The sequence below is a fragment of the Aplysia californica genome, unplaced genomic scaffold, assembly GCF_000002075.1.
Source record: "Aplysia californica isolate F4 #8 unplaced genomic scaffold, AplCal3.0 scaffold00117, whole genome shotgun sequence".
NCBI lineage: Eukaryota > Metazoa > Mollusca > Gastropoda > Aplysiida > Aplysiidae > Aplysia > Aplysia californica.
Window position 1 is genome coordinate 762416 of NW_004797387.1, and position 20944 is coordinate 783359.

General features: G+C 38.2%; 2 protein-coding genes across 2 annotated transcripts in view; one reads left to right on the forward strand and one right to left on the reverse strand.

Annotated features, from left to right (window-relative positions):
- The window catches only part of LOC101860644 (meiotic recombination protein REC114), a 7175-nt gene extending 1329 nt beyond the window's left edge, over positions 1–5846 (reverse strand). Inside the window, exons 1-5 of the mRNA XM_005095956.3 lie at positions 5681–5846; positions 4038–4121; positions 3462–3545; positions 2177–2323; positions 217–303 (exon numbers count right to left, since the gene is read on the reverse strand). Coding sequence (XP_005096013.2) covers positions 217–303; positions 2177–2323; positions 3462–3545; positions 4038–4121; positions 5681–5815 — 537 coding nt within the window. The 5' untranslated portion in view covers positions 5816–5846. The remainder of the gene's footprint in view (positions 1–216; positions 304–2176; positions 2324–3461; positions 3546–4037; positions 4122–5680) is intronic.
- A 128-nt stretch (positions 5847–5974) lies between these two features.
- LOC101855246 (pre-mRNA-processing factor 6) overlaps positions 5975–20944 on the forward strand; it is a 28061-nt gene continuing 13091 nt past the window's right edge. The window contains 12 exon segments of the mRNA XM_005095934.3: positions 5975–5984; positions 6091–6235; positions 10968–11027; positions 12286–12373; positions 13380–13577; positions 14117–14211; positions 14766–14847; positions 17872–18000; positions 18279–18373; positions 19579–19643; positions 20145–20245; positions 20768–20894. Of these exon segments, the coding sequence (XP_005095991.2) occupies positions 5975–5984; positions 6091–6235; positions 10968–11027; positions 12286–12373; positions 13380–13577; positions 14117–14211; positions 14766–14847; positions 17872–18000; positions 18279–18373; positions 19579–19643; positions 20145–20245; positions 20768–20894 (1195 nt within the window).

The window sequence follows — 20944 nt, forward strand, 5'->3', positions numbered from 1 at the left end:
AGAGAGAGAGAGAGAGAGAGAGAGAGAAAGATCAGAGAGAGAAAGATAGAGAGGGGTATGATGATGATTATGATGATGATGATGATGATGATGATGATGATGATGATGATGATGTTTGATAATGATTATGATCAATAATCAATAACCACCAACATCACCACCACCATCATCATCATCATCATCATCGTGACCTTTATAAGGATGAAGTTGTTTTACCTGTGCTATATCTCCAAGAGTGACTTCTTCAGAAGTTCTATGGATGAAGCTTTGATGTCTTGTGTGGTGAGGGTGAGTCCTTGATGTCTAGAACGGGGAATTTTCTCATTGAAAGTCAACATTCACCGCACAAGGCAAAAACAAAACAACTTCACACAAATGATGAGCTCTTGGTCTCTTTTATAAGTCACATAAAACTAATTATTATATTCATTTTACATCCTTCTAAAAGGTTGTTCAACCCAGAAGTAGAACCCCCCCTCCCCCACTGACTGAAGTGTCTATAGGCCATTCCCCAAGGGAGGGACATTAACTTGTTCTTATGCAAAGTAGAATTGTAAATTGTGAATGGGCTGATTCAACAATCTCATGCTCATAACTGCCTGAACTGCAACAGGAAACTGATGCTATTTCTTTCCTAATCCTTACTATCGTCATTTTTCCTCCAGGCCTACTTCTTTTGTATGTTCACACTCTTGTGACCCGCTATTTCCGGGGTGCCTTGATAGCCGAAGCATACTTTGGGCTGTTGAGGCCAGAGAGGTGAGAAGAGTAAGTCTGATTCCCTGTAAAGACTTCTCTGTTGACATCCACCCCTTGGCGCTCAAATGACATTATGAAGTCATAAAACCTTACTAAAAACTAAACTAAGACGTAGTTGGGAAAGATGGCGAACGTAGGAGGGCTGTCCACAGCAGTGATGGAGACAGATGACAGAAGACATAGATCTAAGTATATCATATTTTTTCTATAAAATAAAATATTTGCCTGTGGTCATACTTCATACTCTCACGAAGTAAAGTGGCTGCATAACAAAGAAAGTGTTGGATTGGAATCCTCAGGGAAATAGATAGATCAAAGGGAAGGCCACGTGTAACGTGGAGAAAAGTCATAGCGAATGATGTACCGAAGAGTGGGAAGACATTATAATATCGAGAGACTAGCCCGGGATGTGGGAAGTGTTTGTTTGTGGCTTACACCCTGACCCAGGGTGAAAAAGGCATTGATGATGACATATGATTTGCCTATACAGTCTGTAATTGTAATTTACAAAGCCCTATAGGGCTTTAAGTATAACACCTGCTGAAAGTAAAAGCATTAATTAGGAGCATTTTGGGGTTGGGTTTGGGGTGGGGTCGAATGTCATAGGATGGAGATCAAATGAATACCAAATGAAAAATACCCTATAGTATGCCTACAGCGATGACGACAATAACATACGAAAGCACTTTTGCGCAAGGCTTCACACCAAGAAAGTGCCCCAAAAGCTAATTTGCGCCAACTATTGGAGCCAGCAAAGTGCCCGTCGAATATATTATGTACATGTAATGATTCATAGCATGCTTTTAATTTTAAGGGGATCATTGTACAATGTATGGGGACTAAAAAGAAATACAATGTATTCTTGACATGTATTCTTGATAGAGTGATAACTATTCTAGCCATACTCGTATCCAAAATTCAAATTTCTGCACCCGTGACAATAATTTGTTCCGAGTGTCTGTGGTGTAGCGGTTAAACGTATTGGCCATTGGCATCACATGCAGAACACCTGATTCACGACTGGGGAGAACTAAATTTTATAGAAGGCTATATCTCAAATTATTCTGTTAGGATGCTGTGTCCCTCTCAGCCCGACATGGCTTTGATAGAATGAGTGAAAGCCCGTCTCATTAAAAAAAGAAAACAAACGGTAATCCCATAATGTTTTAATAGCGAAGAAATAGAAGAGATTACTTTAGGAAAGAAAAACGGTCTTTTTTACCAACTCCACAAGGACTGGATTTGTATGCAGTTCTGTCCCCAAAAACCCAACCCCGTTTTAACAGATAAGAGGCTCTCTTGGAGAACTATAATTTTAACCCCTTTGATACTTGTTTGAATAAAGATCTTTTGCTTACAAGTGCAACGGTAACATCAATATCAAGATTTTATCTAGTCATTTCAAAACCTTTTGTACCTCTTCAGATGAATCTCTGTCATGGATAGTATGGGTAATCTTGACAGGGAAAAACTCTTTGAGCTGTTGAATGCAGCCCACACACGCATCAACAGCACTGATATTGCCCTGTTCACAGAATCGCATTCGGAAACGTCTGCTGTTGGGCTGAAATAAAAAAAGAATAATAATGTCTGTTAACTTATTCTTTATACTTCATGTGCTTGACAATACATATCAGCTGCTAAATATCACTTTCCTCGATAAGAGAAAACTCATTTTCTTTTCTTTTTTTTATCAAAGGAGAAAGATATCAATGCTTTTTTTTGGGGGGGTGTCTCTTTTTTTTTCTTCTTTTTTTTAAAAAGCACAGTAGAGTCATATCAGAGCTAGGCTGAGAAAAGCAATACAGCCTTTAAAAAAAAGAGAAAAATATAGACAAAAAGTAGTGCCTTCTGATGACACATCCCAACCCTCTGCATGCACAGAGAAAAGACTGTACACCAATCACCAATCGGTCAATGAAAACATTAAAAAAAAAAAAAAAACACTTTTTAATAACACAATGTTCTTTTCAATAGAAAACAAATAATTGCGTGTTGACAATACATATCAGTCATCTCTAAAGCTTGAAAGTTTATAAACAAAAGTCATCCCTCAAGCTAAACATCAGCTAGTTCAGCGGAGAGGTGGCGGATTTACAATAAAGAAAAAGTAGACAGGTTAATTCTCAGCTGCGTTTATTGGAACGTTGTACCGTACGCAAGGTAGCCTACATGTTCTTTGCAATATAAATTTTTCCACCATTCCTCCAGCAGCAAAGTGGAATTCTGTGAAAATTTGTAATAAAGGCCTATGGCGCAATATTTGAAGATGGGTGTTTTCTGTATTGGCGTATATTGTGTACTTTGGTTTTTTTTAATGTAAAGTAATCACTGCACATAATACTGTGCACCTAAATTTTTATGAAGCCCTAAATGATACCAATGTAAAGAACAGGAGAAGTGCACAAACATGATATGACTAAGCAGCTGAACAGTCTGTCTAACAGTTAGGCTATTCACCGTTGGTATGATCTTCTAAAGCGACATACCACAATGAAATACGAGTACAGTCGCGTCTTCTTAAACCAAACATGGCAAATTAATTTTCTAAAAACACACCTAAAGAAACAACAACAACAACAAAACAACAAACCGATACAATGTAGTTATTCGTTAGAAAAAGTCAACGAATTTTTCATCCTTGTCACCCACAGATTTCGGTTTTTAGCGGACACCACTGTACTCAAATGGTCATTACATACCTTTGACTTGATCATGATGAGCAGGCTGCTATTTTTAGCTATTCCTCGAATCCAATCTCTGGAAGTCACTAGATTATGACTCTCCTGGCAAAGAAAAATGTATGCATCCGTCAGACGCTGACTTTTAAAAGTTATTTCTAAATAACTTTTAATTGCTAAAGTGTTGTTAAGAGCAAGAATTTCGAATTTAACATGGTCTAATCATCTAAAAAAAGGACATAACTGGCCAGTTAAGTGGCAATGTGTGCTAGTAATGGAAACTGAATTATTGTATAAATTTTATATAGATAACAAGAGTCATAATATAATAATCCCATGATTAATGTTTTAAAACTTATTAACAGCAGTCGTAAAATACTGAACACAACATTAAGACCCCCCCCCCCCCCCCCGCGAGATTCATAAGTGAGCACTTCAGAGGGTACGTGTTGCTTCTAGATTCTAGGTGGGTTTGGAAATGTATGACGAGTCAGAAGCTTTATCTAGATCCATGCATAGAGTGTTCATATTACAATCTCGTACTAGATCTAACTCTTTTACCATGCTAAAAGTGTTGCATAGGAATGGTCCACTTACCAATACTGTGTCCTTCTGGGATATGATGAGCTGATGCATATCTGTTATTGCCAAGGTTAAAGCACTTTCATCATCATCATATTGCTGAAAAGATAAAACATAATGTACGATCAAATGCAGTTTTTATAAAAATCAAAGGATAAGACATTCAGTGCGCATTCACTGAGCAAGGCTCAAACCAGAAATAATGGGAAAACGTTGTAATCACCAAAAAAAGGATTAACACTGATACTAAAACAATAAAATCTAAATATTGATAACAAACTCACAATGCACTTTTGCTTGAATGTAGATCTAGATCTAGATTCTAGATATTAGATCTCGATTTCTAGATCTAGATCTAAATCAACCCAAAGTCAAAGACTGTAATTATTTCTTTGGCCTTACCTTATGCCTTAGACATAACATCTTTTCTTGGAGATTTAAAAAGTCGCTTTTATAATTTTGACTTCTCATGTTATTATCAATCAGAATCTTGCGTTATTATTTTAAATACATTTTAGAATCTATTATGACCATTTAAAAAGTATCTTTGATTTAATTGTTAATTAGCGTTATTATTTTAAACACACATAGATCTAGAAATCTAGGTATCTAGATCTACATCTAGATATCAACAGGGTTGGGTTGATTTAAATCAGTTGTTTAAAAAAAATTTAAATCAACTTGATTTTTAAAATAAAAATCAGTGATTTAAATCACTTTAAAAAATGTATTCAGTTTTTACATATTCAAACTTTCAGAATTCCTTTCCTTGGTTTTATTTGAAACGGATATAAGATTTAGTAAACTAATATAATCATGCTTTAAAGTCTGCTTTCCCCCCTGTCACTGTAAAATAATACAGTTCTCAATTTACTTTTTTTTCATAATTGAAAACCAGAGTTGGGTTGATTTAAATCGGGCCGATTTAAATCAGTTGATTTTTAAAAATTTAAATCAATTTGATTCAAAAAATAAAAATCAGTGATTTAAATCACTTTAAAAAATGTATTCAGTTTTTACATATTCAAACTTTCAGAATTCCTTTCCTTGGTTTTATTTGAAACGGATATAAGGTTTAGTAAACTAATATAATCATGCTTTAAAGTCTGCTTTCCCCCCTGTCACTGTAAAATAATACAGTTCTCAATTTACTTTTTTTTCATAATTGAAATTAGCATTTTCTTTTTCTTTTTAGACAAACACAAGCGTGTGCTCACACACACACTGTAATAAAAATAAAATGCAAGTTTATCTATGCATAATTACCCCCCCCCCCCCCCTTTCCTTTTAGACTGACATTTTCTTCATTTTTTGTCTGTAGCCATAATTCACTGATATAGCAGATTAAAGCTTTCTAAAATTGCAGTTGCTTAAATTAATCATTAGTTAAAATAAAGACAATGCATTTTGCACTAAAAGAACATACTTTTAGCCACCAAAAATCCCAAACTGTGTCGACATAAAAAAAAAAAATCCGATTTAAATAAAAAAAAATCTGATTTAATTTAAAAAATCGATTTTTTGAATTTTTATCAAAAAAATCACCAACCCTGGATATCAAGGCTACATGAGTACATTAGTCATTAGGCTATATGACCAGTTAATGGATTGAGCCTACTATGATGATATCTAGATCTACTTGTTTCGGTAAGTCTTACCTTCCATCTTCCTCCTTTTGATGAGTCATCATAAATAAAATGAGCATATCTATCAAGTTTCCACAGTTTCCCGGTAGTCAGAGACATACTCGTATTCAGAATAAAGAGGGAAAAAGGACAGATGTATAATATCATCAACAAATATCGTTCAAAAGCTGAAGCGCCAGCAGACACCATTCAGTACAAATCACGAGAATTATCTCCCCACAGTCGGAGATTGCCAGATTGCTCAACTTAAAGGTCGAGTTCAATATCTCTCCATCAAGATACCTTTTTAAGATTTTCATAATATAAATGAATTTGAGTAGATCAATATTAATTTTCGTAATACTCAATTTTTAGAACCAAATGATACCTGTAAAAGTCCAACAATATAATATGTTGTTGATCTTAAAAGGTGTAAGAAATAGGCGCTGATCAATTCCTGCCCAGTTTATTGTGTGCACTTCCGCTACGATCGAACATAAACATGTCGGTCCAGTTTGTCAACAAACGAAAAAAGACCTTTATTGGTCTGCCAGCTCCTCTCGGATATGTCCCAGGATTGGGCAGAGGGTGATGATTTTTATTAATTCGTCCATTTTTGTCAGTCTTTGTTGTATAGTTTGTGTTTTCTTGTTGATATTGGAGCTTTCATTTCAACGTTGCAAACGTACCAGTTCTCGATATACCCCCCCGGGCTTAGAGGGCCTATTCAAGTGCAGATTGAGATAAGAGTCTTTTTGATGGTGATCATGATGCTACCGATGCTTTCCCTTTCATTATTACTTTTCTGTAAACTCTAGCTTATCTTTGACTAGGACTTAATAATTAGATCTATTTGTGTAGGCCGGATTTAACTTTGGTGGGTTGGTGGGTGCTCGTCTGGTGTGGTTTGCTTCTTCTTATTTTCAATCAAACTTGTCGTCCTTAGACTTAGATCTATCTCCCCTTCTTCTTTTTTATGTTTGTAACACCTTTATTCTTATGGTGCTCATATGATCTTATGCAGTTGCGAGCCCCGTAAATCCTCTACTAAAACTAAAAGCTAACTTTGCTAGTGGCTAGTGGTGTTTACCTGTAGTGTAGTCCTACTACAGCCTGTAGTCTGTAGGCTATTAACTCTAGTCCTGCGGGGTTAACCGGAAGAGGGCTCTTTATAGATCAATGAATGACCCACTTACGTCGCCTGCGAGCTTGTGTGGCGGGGCGCCGGGGTCAGACACTGGTCACGCGAGCGTGCCGCGGCAGGTCAGGGAAACACCTCATCTTTTACAGCAAACTGATACGATCAATGAATAAGTGTTACGATCACACGAATAATCCATTATAATCTCCTCGTCGGTTGATCAGAGACGCTGAGATTGGAAGTTACACCAAATCGAATAACTTTTCCAGAGTTTTCCAGATTTCACACCTATTATGAATGAACTTGCGAACAGCTGCTTATCAGCTATCGTTCGAAAGAGGAAAAAAATGGGATAATTTCCGAATATTTTTTTTATTCAGTTGCTCTCAAATTTCTCCCTCTGGTACGACAATGGTTCAAAAACCACCAAATATGATTATTTACATCAGGAAACAACGTTTGGTGTAAGAATTGTCCTATTTCCTATTTCCTGAATATCCTTTCGAGTCCCTCAAGTATCTAACTGGGTCAAAATGCTCATATTTCATTGGATGAACATCTCAACCGACGCTCTGTTATCTCTACCAACGCCTTGCATTGCAAAACTATGCAGTAAGTTCCAGATGGACACACAGGCACAAGCAAATTGACGCACACACATTTTAGCACACAGATGCAGACCCTGCACTAAACGAAATGCGTTGCCCGCGCGGGACGACGACTGATCAGGGACCAGCTGTGGAGCGCCGCACGAGATTGCGCTTATTGGGCAAACATTTATCAGGGACCTGAATCTTAAGGGTTAATGAGCACTTTGCCATAGTAGGGTCGGGGGGGGGGGGGGGGGGGGGGGGGGGGGGGGCATGGCAACAATGTTTAAAAAAACACACATAAATGCAAAACAATAATATAAGAGTGGACCATTGTATGGCATTGCGCATGGGTGCAGACCTGCACAAAATTTCACGGCATCACTTTCCGGGTTGCATCGGGTTTTAAAAAGGAAAAAAAATACCCCCCCCCAAAAAAAAATATTAAAAAAAAAATCAATCGGGGAAAAAAAATTTGGCCAGTAACGATCGAGTCCGGCCAAGCGTAATGGACGTTTAAAAACTGGTATGGCGAATATGCATGCAAGTTCCGGATGCGATATTTCGTTTCGTCTGTCTGATCACGGAAACGCTGGTGATGGGATTGAAAGGATAAATAAATTACATGGCTCAAATAAGGGGTGAACGCATCTGTTGCGTCCGATTCTTAGAAAAAAATATAAAAAGTTCTGCAATCTCTTTTGCTTGGAAGCACCGATTGGATTTTTTATCGGCAGGAACTTGGAACGCTACTTTCTAAAGCATCTATGCTGAATCTAGTAGATGACTCACGCGCACGTTATTTCAATTAAAACCGACGTATTGATTTTGAATTCCGACATGGATATGCTCAAGATCTACTTTCGCTTTTATAACCCAGAATTCTCCGATGGTGGTCTGATTACTGTAACAATTATTAATTATTACATAGGCTTAAGAATAATCTATTAGTTGTTCTGCTGTTGCATTAAAAGCAAGCTTCGTCTGAGTTCTGGTTAGTCGGGCCTGTCATCAAGACCTGTCAGTTGGACGTTCAAACACTCATTCTTTTCATGTGACATGACCTCGTATGTGTGAGTAGCGCGTGTGTCGGGGACCGTCGGCTGTTGGGGTCAACAAAGTTCATTCACTCCGTTCGCATTGGTTGAGGTGTTTTTCGGGACTTAACCAGTGTGAACGGCCGGGGGGAGGGGGTGGGGATATTGTTTTGACACTTGGGCTTAAAGTGCGTGCCGTGATACATATACATTAGTAATTGAGGACAAAGTAAAGGAATAAGAAAAAAAAATAAATGACCGTGGCGCGATCTTTTCTTTCGGGGGGGTGGGGGGGTGGGGGGAGAGGGTGGTGCCTTGAGTGTATATATATATGCGATGGCAGTCAAACATTGTTACTGTATGAAAAAGCTGGCTTTTTGCATGGATGAGAGTTATGTGTCAGCTATTTTCCAGACTACGTGAGTTTCAGCTTTACTGCAACCTGCGCTCCCCCAGTCTATCTAACTCCTACTCGAGTAATGCTGTCTTTCAGTTTTCCTTCTATTAAGAGGCACAAACGTGAATTTATTCCTTGCAAAAGTTTTCTCTTGCATACTTGCCTCATAAAAGGCAACCAGGAGACCCCCCCCCCACCCCCCTCCTTCCCCAGTACCCCTTATGACTGATTTGCCGTTGATCCCAATTTTTTTCACCAGATCCTGATTTTTTGCTCGAAAATCCTGATTTTTAGATTTCTTAGAGTGGCAAGTCTGCTACTGTCAACTGTCAACCTCGATAAATTCAAATAGATTTCTAGATCTGTGCAAGCTCTGTTTGATTTTTGAAGATGAAGTTTCTAGATAGACCTGCTTCTACAGAGGAATTGGAGAAAAGTGTAAAAAATAAGTGGCATTGGCAATGGTTTGATGAAATTTTCTACGATGTCAAAGTTTCTGTGTAGTGTAGGAAAGTCAAACAACCCGGTGCATACTTTTGCATTAGTCAGGCAATCTCCAAGACCCTTAAAAAAAACTAAGACCACCAACATAACTGCCTTCTTTAAGAAAGTGTGAGCTTGGACTCTGCCTCCTTGTGGATAAGGAGTAAGAATGGTATCCCCTGCTGGACCCTAGCTTGCATCGTAAAAGGCGACTAAATGGTTCAACGAACAACATACAGACGGCAAGGAAGGAAGAGTTTTCATTTTTTTTTTTATTTCAGGGTTGGGAAAATTTTGGATCTGGGTTTTCAGGGCTGGAAAAATTTTTCACTGGCACCCATGGCATTGTGTAGCAAGGCTCAAAAGTAGTTCTGGCTTCATTCAGTGTTGGGTCCACCAAAGTTAAATCTTACCTTTGCGTATTTGTTCTAACTAATCAGCGACGTTCCTTTTTCAAGCCGTTTGTTTTTGGAGAAAGTTGCTTTTGACTGGTCTGTCCTACTTGATCTATTTGTTTTGGCTGCGATTATTCGGACCCCCGGGATGCCAATAATTTGGTCATTATTTGGCCCCCCCGGGGTGCCAACAATCTGGTCCTTATTTGGAACCCCGGGAACAGGTATTATGGGCTGCATTAATTCTCACTCAGGGTGAAGAGGCATAGAGGGCCTAAAACTTATTGGCGAGTTGGTTTTAGGGTGTTTTTGAAAAACGCAGTGACTAGTTTATGTTCACGGCGCCATGAACGTAGGACTAGATCTAGTTTGAAGGCTATGTTAACAGTGCCCTGACTGTAGTTTGCTGTCTATGATTTGCTTATTAAATGGAGTCAAATTTGTGTTCCGCAGGCAAAACAAACCAAAAGAAAAAGGTACACGCTCAGAATCTGAACTTAACTCCTGTTCTGCGTCTGTGCCAAGATGCAAGTCTTATAAATCACTGAGCTCTTCATGTCTAAGTGGGTCAATTTGTTATAGTTTCATTGGACGGACATCTAAAGCTACCAACTTGGCGTATTATGAATGAGACATATGCCTCAGTTATGAACCAGCGCAGGTGGTTCTACAAGTAGTCCACAAATGCACACAAACTCAAGCAGACTGATGCACACGCACGGTCGTCACACAGATGATGCTCGGCGTGCCTGCGCCGAGCTAGGAGGGCTAGACTGATACAGGCTCCAACAGGAACCTGGACAGCGGGGATCTAAATACAGAAGCCAGAAAGAAGGGGGGTCCGTATTATAATCTGATTATTCACATCCCCGGGGTCCGATTTGTTTTTGTTGCGAATAAAATCTAGTTGGTCTATATCATGGGAAGATTTTTTGTTAAGCATTGACCTGTCTCATGTCGCACGTACACGTTTTATATATATATATATATATAGATATATATATATATATCTATATATCTATCTATCTATATATATATATATATATCTATCTATCTATCTATCTATCTATCTATCTATCTATCTATCTATCTATCTATCTATCTATCTATCTATATATACTCTTTTTGTTGGTAGTATTTTGCATGCTGGCAGTAGATATTAAATCAAAATTTGTGTAAAGCAAACCTTAGCAGGGGTGTCTTATTGTTGATGTGTCCACATTGTAACTTATAATTATTTGTTCTTATATATATTTATAATTACCTTTTTCTTGCAGTGCTACTGGCTTCACCACACGGTCGGATATTGGTCCTGCAAGAGATGCAGACGACATTCCGTAAGTTCAACTATTTTTTGGAATTTTTCTTTGTGTGTGTGTGTGGAAGGGGGTGGGGGATAGGAGGAAGGAAATTGTCAAAGAAAGTGATTGTTTTCAAAGTATGCTGGTAAATGTATAGAGAATACTTTATTCAGTTATTTGGAAACCTGGATCTGTTTCAAGTACAAGTATCCTGAAGTACCCCTTTTGATATATATATGATCCTTGATTAGTGGTGGTACAGTTGTCTCTGCCTAAGATCCCAGGGCTCGAGAGCAAGGAAAATGCGAGATCCTAGGCGAATGGGATCTTAACTGACGCACCAAGTGAAAAATCTACTGTGACCCATGTTTAGGCCCACAATTAGCAAAATGGTTTTCTTTCACTCTAAAATGAACTGACATGACCCATGGATGGGTACTTATGATGAGCAAAGAATGGTCAACCTTGATGACCAATCACAGTTTCATGAGGCATGCCATTTTCACTTATTATCCTATCGTGAGTCTCAAGATCTACGCTTATCTCCTTTACCTGTCCAAAATTTAAACCTTTCCATCTCCGACCAAGTTTCCCCACCTGTGTCGTTATGTACCAGTACCATTACGTTATGACCACACCAATTAAAATTGAGTTTGTCTCCCAAATTTGGAAGTTGCAATGGTCAGGGAAGAGTTCACAGTTTGATGTTTTCCAAAAAACAACAACCAAAAAAACCCCCAAACTTGTAGGAACAGTTGTACTGTTCCATTGAGTTTTACAACACATGGGATCACATTCACGAGAGTGACGTGATAGGCAGTTTAATGATCTCAAATTTTCCCTCTTGGTTGATTGGCTGTGCCTTCCTGGGTTTTTTTCCGGTAAATTATTCTCTCTAAAATGCGTGATCTTAGCCAAAGGTAGACCTTCAGAGTGAATCAGAGTGGAATCTTAAGGGTGGCTTTTGTGTAGAAAAAATTATAAATGTTTTCTTATTAAAACTGCGGGATCGTAAGCAGTAAGATCTTAGGTGGATGTTGTTCAAATACTGTTATATAGAAATATTAAAATGATGCCCACCTGAGATTTAAAGGGTCAATTACTGGTCAATATTTGTTCCATATATGGAATTGCTATTTGCCATGTTTTGCTTGAAGTTAGCTACTAAAATGCAAAAATGGGAGATCCTTGGTTTGCTTCGTGATGAGAACTCATCTCTGATTATTTTTTCCTTTTTTTTTTCAATTGGTATTGAGGAAAATTTAAAATACCAGAGCTTTCTGTTATTCAACAGGGAAGATCGACATGCCCCGCCCAACAAAAAGAGCAAACAAGATAAGGAGGATGATGAAGAAGATCTGAATGAAGCAAATTTTGATGAAGTAAGTTTTTAACTAAAGTGTATATTGTTTTTTCTAGCTCAATTTGACAATATTTGTAGTCAGATGTTTTTCCCTATATGACCTTATTATATACTTGTTTTTAAAGTGCTATTATCCCCCCAGGGCAGTGACACTGACTGAAGTGTCTGTAGGCCATTCCCAAAGGGGGGACATTTCTCGTTCTTATTCACAGTAGAATTGTAAATGGGCTGATTCAACAATGTCATGCTGATAGCTGTGCCTGAACTACAACAGGGAACTGCTGCTTTTTCTTTCCTAATCCTTACTATCGTCGTTTTCCTCTACTTCTTTTGTATGTTTGTCACACTCTTGTGACCCGCTATTTCCGGGGTGCCGATAGTTGAAGCAGACTTTGTGCTGTTGAAGCTAGAGAAGTGAGCAGAGTAAGTCTGATTCCCTGTCAGGACTTCTCTGTTGACATCCACCCCTTGGTGCTCATATGACCTTATGCAGTTGCGAGCGCTGTAAAACCTCTACTAAAACAAAAACTTTTGTGGTATTTGGGGAAAAATTACAACTGTATGAGTCTCAGCTGTGCATCCACACTTTTCTTACCTACTTCATATACCGTTTGGTTGACGGAGATGAAAGATGAAAAAATGGGAGTTTCTATTTTTTCTTCTAAGGCTTAGTTAGTTAGGGTTTTAACTACTCACCTTGGGTCCTGCATCTGAATGGTATTACGTTACATTCCTGAAAGAAGTGTTATACATGTACCATAACTATTTTGTGTAATACATGTACCATAACTATTTTTTTTGGTGTCAAATACCATAACTATTTTTTTGTGTCAAATACCATAACTATTTTTTTGTGTCAAATACCATAACTATTTTTTTGTGTTATCCATGTACCATTTTACTGTCTTGTTGTGTCATGCATGAACCAATTAACTGTCTTGTTATGGTAATTAAAGTACCATAGCTGTCTTGTTGTGTAATACACATACCATAACTGTATTTTTGAGATTGTATTTCTTTTGTAGTTTACAGGCTATGGAGGCAGTTTGTGCAGCAAGGACCCATACGACAAAGATGATGAGGAGGCCGATGCCATTTATGAGGCTGTGGATAAAAGGATGGATGAGAAAAGGAAGGAAAGAAGGGAAGAAAAACTCAAATTTGATATAGAGAAGTTCCGTCAGGAGAGGCCAAAGATTCAGCAACAGTTTTCTGACTTAAAGGTAATAGCTGTAGATGCCAGTGGTTGAGAGAGAGAGAGAGAGAGACAGAGACAGCTAATTATATGACTTTTTGTTTACTGAGGCAGACCGAAGGGCTAGAACCCAAATGGCCGCTGGATCGGAAAAGTAAAGTAAAGTAAGTAAGTTTACTGAGGCTGCTTTTTTTCTTTACTGTGGATTAGTTGATTCTTTTTTGTTAAGTGTTAATCGTGCTTGGTCTTATGAACAGGGCAAAAAGGTTTTTTGTTGCAAATTTTAATGTCTTGTTCCTTGCAGACCTGAACATAAACGTATCCTGCCTTGCGAATCAATGCACAAAGATCTCCATATTCTACTGTACGACACACAAAGATTTCCGTATTCTTTGATACGACACTTGGCAAAAAGACTCAAATCCAAAGGCTGCTATATCAGCAAAGACTAGAAAATAACTACTACACTTGTTGTTTTATCCCTGTGTATTCTCTGTGAATGAAAGATGGAAAAAAAATCTAGTTCTGCAGTGTTTCAGCATCAATTGTGTGATTTTGAATTCTCAGAGAAATTTGTCCGGTGTAAGCGTTGATGAATGGAACAACCTTCCAGAAGTTGGTGATGCCCGGAACAGAAAACAAAGAATTGGAAGGACTGAGAAGTGAGTAAAAAGGGATTGGAAGAGTATTTTCTTAACCTTTGAAGGTAGGGTTGTTATGCAGGTTATTGACAATAGAGTAGGGGTATTTTTTTATTAATTTTTTTTTTGGGGGGGGGGGGGGGTTATCAAACACTAATTTAAATTGATAAGTTTTCTTCTTTCAAATGTGGAGTAAAAGTCCTTTTTCATATAAATTCTAAAGTGGGTTGCTCTCAGTTGTCAGGCGAAAAGCCTAATAGTAAATGCTTCTCAAATGTCGAGTACTGATATCTCTGCCTTTTTAAAAAAATGATTTGCTTTTGCATTCAATTTTTAAGGGTTCTTAGTGTCGGAGTAGGAAAATGTGAAGAGTTTAAAGTGGTTTCTCTCTTTTCTTTACCCTTCCTCTACTATTTCTGTTGGTCTGTCTTGCTCTTTCCCTTCACTAAATCACCGTTATATCAGGTCATTATGTTCTCTGTTTTGATTTACATTACAGATCATAAAGTTGTGGAAGAATTACTGAATAACCTGAATCAAGAGGTGATGGTGTTATTTCTTTCGTGTTTCTCCAGGTTCACCCCAGTCCCTGACAGCGTCTTGGCCGGAGCTGCAGCGCGAAACAGCATGAACTCCTCCATATCAGAGCAAGACCAGGTGGGTGATGAGTTCAGTCAAACCTGCTCTGTTCACCACCCTGATCAAAACAGTCACTTGTACAAATGACTTCTTCTCACTTTCCTCTTGTGTTGTTTTATTGATTTGTGAGGCATCAAATTAAAATCAGGCGCTTGTCAAAAAAATGAAATTGAAGAAACGCATATTTCTGTCACTCTGGCAATTTTTATAGAATTTTTGTTTTATAGCTCTACACCTTTTATGTCCATATAAAAGCACATTTCCACATGAATTTTACTGAAAGACTTGGATTAAAACAAGGGTCTCAATATTCCGCTATTTAGCGGATTTCTGCTACCGCCATTTCCTCCACTAAACCACCACTTTCTGTACATAATCAAGATTGTAAATATTTGGTAAGTGACTCTTACTTGAAATTATCTTCCAAACCCTCAGATTGGTATGAAATAACCGTGCATTGATAAATTGATGGTTTTTATTTCAGCATTCTAAGGTTAAACAGTATAATGGGTGTCCCACGAAAATGGTTTTCTGTTGCGCTCCCGTGGAAAGTTCCTCCTTTTTTAAAATTCTGAGTTGAGACCCATGTTAAAAGCACAAAATATGTAATTTTCCAGTTTTCAAGGACTCTCCTATTGAAATTACCAAACTTTGGAGGTCTATTTCTTGCTAATTTTACTGCTGAAACCAGGTGACTCCACTTCCTTCAGTCGCAAATATCTCGTCTATTCCAGATAATTGGTATTTTTTTCATTGAAAGCAAGGCAAATGAATAGGTTTTCAAATGATACCTCCACATGTCCAAAAATTGCTGAGCACCTGATTCTACCATATCATAACGTATAATGACACTGTCCAAGAGGACCACCTGAAGTCTAAGGTTACTCCTTTTCTCCTGGACAGTTGGTGGTCATCTTGGCCAGGTTTGGTTATAGCTGCTTTTGTCATAAACTGCGGGATGAGAGAGAGAGAGAGAGAGCGAGCGAGCGAGTGAGAGAGAGAGAGAGAGAGAGAGAGAGAGAGAGACCTTGTCTGTTTATGTGTGTGTGCAAGGATGTTGTCTTTGTGTGTGCATGTTTATGTTGATATAGTGGCTTTTAAGCACAATCCCGAAAAATGCTGTTTTGAAAAAATCGAAGGTAAAGTTTTTGCCTCTTGTTCTGTTTCTTTTAAAGACAAGGAGAGTTTTCTCTTATAACCAAACAAATATACACACAAATAAAACCAAACTTCTCCTATAGGTAGGGCTATGCCCACTTTAGGTGAAGGTAAAGATTTCTGGAAACTGGAAATCTGGGTTAGCCCGCTTGTCCTTATACGCGACCGTATGTTGTGAGTGTATTTTATTTCATAAGCCTTCATATCATCATCATCAATGCCTTTCAGCCCTGGCAGGATATAGGCCATATACAAGCTCCTTCCATTTATCTCTATCCTGGGCCATCCTTCCTAGCTTGTTCCATGTGAGCTTCATCTCTTTCATGTCCCTTTCCACTCATCTCCTCCATGTCTCTCGTGGCCTACCCCTGCCTCGTGCTCACTGTGGGTTCCTTTGCAGTGACTGTCTTGTGATGTTTCCCCTGGGCTTTCTCAAGGTTTGTCCCATCCAACGCCACTTTCTTAGTCCTATTTCTACTTCTATATCCTTTTGTCCTGTCTTTTCCCATAGCTCTTCATTTCTTATTCTATCCTGCCACTTAATTCTTAGGATACTCCTCATACATCTGTTGATGAAAGTCTGGACTTAATTCAGCACTGTCTTTGTTGTCTTCCAAGTTTCGCTGCCGTAGAGGAGCACAGACTTGACATTGGAATTAATGAGTCGAATCTTGGTGTGCAGTGAGATGTGGCTTGCTTTCCAGACTTTTGATAATTGCTTGAATGCTGACCTTGCCTTAGCGGTTCTTTCTTTTACATCTGCCTCAGTTCCACCTTTACCATCGTTACCATATAGGAGATCAATAAAGCAGGATGTACATCACTTTATTAAATCTTAAAGACTTATTTGATATGAAAAATATTGTGACATTTACATGTCTTATCAAATGTTTTTAGGTTTCAGAGTGAGTAGATTGTAATGTTTCTTCACCTTGATATGCTGTGTTTAGTCTAAATGCTCTTGTTGTCTATGACTGATCACAGATTAGCCAGAGAGATAAGTCCAGGACTAGAACAAATGTGTGTGTGCGTAAAGAAAGGTACCAAAAGTCGGCTTTTGACTATTTTGGGTTAAGGGTTGTACCTTATAGGAAACTCAAGTAGTTTTTGAGCTATTGCTCATTTTGTGAGGTAGGGTAAAAAGATCCAATTTTGAGAAAATTAGCTTTTAAGTTTAGGACACATACAAATTTGAAAAAAATTATGATTCAATGGTTTCTAATGTATTCATTCATGGAAAATTCATTTTCAATTTGGTATTCAATTGACATCAATGTCATGATTAGAATTCAATGGTAAAACATGGCGGGGAAGAGAAAATATTCTTCAAGAATAGATTTTAACACCTTTTAAAAGCTGTTTTCAGCGTCTCTTTAAAAAATACCATAGTCTCAAAATTATTCAAAATACAACATTTAGAAGTCAAATCAATGAAAACCCTTTTAACACATTGTTAAAAAATGGTGGATCTATCATTTTTAAAAATGGAAACTCATTTTGGTCAAAAAAGTGATTTTTTTGTCATTGTCAGCCTGTAGCTCAAAATGGCCTGTAGCAGCTTTTGGGGCCTTTCTCTAGGCGCACACACAAATATTGGACTGAAAAATAGGAAACTGCGATGGAGAAACTGAGGAAATATAATATGATTGTTAAATATAATAGTGTTGTTTTTTGTAAACTGCTCATTCTGCTAGATCATAGTATTACGTGGTTTTCACTTTTGGGGGGGGGTTAATGATTATTTTGTTGAATGTGTAAAAAAACTACCCATTTTGTTTTCAAGCATATGTTTTATGTGGATATCAATTGTTCATGTCTGATGCATTGTGTTTGTTCTGTTTGGATTATTTTGAAGATGTGGTAAGATTCATTTATCCTCACCAGAAATATGGCGGTCTGACCACGCCCTTTGGGGCTATCACTCCGCTGGGTTCGGCCACACCTAGCGCTGACATCGACATGAAGAAGATTGGTCAGGCCAGAAACACTCTGATGGACATCAAACTAACACAGGTCAGAGCTCTCTCTCTCTCTCTCTCTCTCTCTCTCTCTCTCTCTCTCTCTCTCTCTCATTCTGTCTTTTCTCTCTCTCTTTCATAATGTTAACAACATTATGTTAAGATGAAGGTATTGCAAAGCATCCTTGAGCTGTATTGTATTAGATTGGGTGCTATAGAAGTGATCTGCATCATTATTATTATTATTTAGGGGCACAAAAGGTATTTTAAAAATTGTATAATAGGGAGGCCTGCGTATTGACCAGTCATGTTGATCTTTTGCTGTGTCTTCAGGTGTCGGACTCTGTGAGTGGACAGACAGTGGTGGACCCCAAGGGCTACCTTACTGATCTACAGAGTATGCTCCCATCTCATGGCGGAGACATCAAGTAAGTGCCTCACCTAGAGTGTTGAATATTTAGTTCAGGAGGTCGGGGGTTTGTAGTTTTTGGTAAGAGTTTTACAGCACTAGCAATACTAAACAGAAAGGTCATGTACGTGCTGTGTTACTAGAGAGTACCAAATACAAAAAAGGAGAGATAAGAATGATATATATGTTTGATAGGAAAGAAGGACCAAACCACTTCAAAGCGACCACCGCCCTCCTACTTCTGGGGGTTGAATAAAGTATCTCTGTCTTTCCTGTGCAATATAACTCCGAGCAGACACTGTTGACCCTGGCAGGCAAGGTTGGAGCAGCTTGCCTTTGAAGTGATATGTGAGGGATATAGATTATGGTTTGGGAAATGTCAACATGAACAACAAATAGACTGCGAGCTTTCTTGGTTTGTGAATTTGTATCGAATTTTTGTTTTTTGGCTCAACACCTTTCATGTCCATTTAAGAACTCATTTCTGAGTGAAATTTTCTGAAAAACGTTGATTAAAGGCACAAAAAAATGTAAATTTTCAGTTATCACGGACTCTTAAGCTAAGGAAATAACTACTCTTTGGCAGCCATTTTCTTTCTAATTTTACCTCTGAAAACAGGTGACCCCCTCCTCCTTCTTTCGCAAATATCTCGACTTGTATTCAAGATAAATGGATATATTTTTCATTCAAATAAAGACAAGTGAACAAGCTTTATAATGAAACAAATAACTCTACATGCCCAAAAATTGACGAGAGCCTGATTCAACCACGCTGCCTCACATATAGATTATGGTTTGGGAAATGTCAACATAAACAACAAATACACTGCAAGCTTTCTTGGTATGTTCTGAAATGTGCTGTTGTTTTTTGGAAACTAACTTTTGTTTCTCAACTGCTTCTCTTAGAGTCTTTTCTCTTCTTTTATTTGTGACTGTCTGCTTAAGTTTTGGAAGTGGTTTGCAAGTCCTCTGGTGTGGTGTTTTCATTCTATTTCTTATTGTCTTTATTTGTTCTTGTTGAAACGTATGGATAGTTGGAGGACTCGCCTTGTACATTTATTATTACCTTTGACTGATTTCATGTGGGCACTGTGGAACTTTTGACACTGTAAGCCAAATTTCCCACAGGGATAAATAAATGCAATATTTTATTTTTCTTTAAAGTGAAAAGAAAAAATTCTTAAGGTGTTCAGTTTTCTAATTTTTTTATTTTGTGTATTTCAGTGATGTGAAGAAGGCCCGTTTACTGTTGAAATCTGTGAGAGAGACAAATCCAAAGCATCCACCAGGTCTAGTATCAATATCATCATCAACCTTTCTCATCCAATATGGAAACATAGGCCAGGAACGAGAGTCTATCTCTGTCTACTTCTTGTGAGGGCTATAATCTCCACTTCTATCCATCTGTATCCTGTCTCCTTAATCTACAAATCTAAGTTCTTTTTCCTAGTGCATTTAGGCATTCTTGTCTTTCTCTTTCCTTATTGATTCCATTTTAAGATGAAAGGTATGTTCTGTGATGAGTAATTTACCTCTCTCCCTTTTTCACTACTTCCTCTCACCTTCTCTCCTTCTGGAATGGTAGCATCCACATGTACACGGGTGCACTCACTGGCTACATTTTGTGAAGCAAAAGAGTTAGGAGCAGCCATTACTATAATAACAATACTGCATAATAAAAAGAACACCAGTTGTATTTGTGTGTGTCATGTAATGGGTTTGAGAAATCACACAAGAGGGTCAAAAGTAGATCTTAACGGCCAGTTTTCGTCTCCCCTCTCTTCGCACAGCCTGGATTGCCTCGGCTCGTCTTGAGGAAGTGACAGGGAAAGTGCAAGCGGCCAGGAACCTGAGGCAGCCAGACTTATGGTGAGTTTGTGTGTGTGTTTACGTTGTGTTAATGAGTTGATGAGACAGACAGAAGAACGGAGAGGTGCAGAGGGGGAGAGGGAGAGAGAGAGAGGGAGAGGGGGGGGGGAGCGAGAGAGAGAGAGAGGAAGAAAGAGAGAGAGAGACAAGTAGTGGGTGAGTGGTAGGGTATGAGAGAGAGAAAAACATGTTTTTTAAATCTTGACTAACATGTTGAATCTAATAAGAAATATGAAAGACTATGAGAATCTGTAAATTTTATGTGTCCCTTCCCATTACTGACATATCCTCATCATCATTCAACATTTTAGAATGTCAAAGTTTCGAAAGAAAGAAAATCAAGCCTGTTGTAGAGTTTGATGAGGTGCTTGGTCTTCGTCCCATTCTTCTTCTTAAAATAGTATTGAATTTAGTGTAATTAAACCTGTTGTATGAAGGTAATGTCCTGCTGGAAGTGCAACAGTTCTTTGCTTCTTTTGAAAGATTTGTATATTTTTTTACATGGACATGATGAATGACAGTCTCGGCCTATTTGTATCCATAGCCAGGAGACCAGGCCAAGGCTGTGGTAGCTCAGGCGGTGCGACAGTTGCCTCAGTCGGTCAGAATCTGGAGCAAGGCGGCAGACCTGGAGATGGAGCTCAAGGCGAAAAAAAGAGTTTTCCGGAAAGGTGAGCTTCTTACTCTCTCTCTCTCTCTCTCTCTCTCTCTCTCTCTCTCT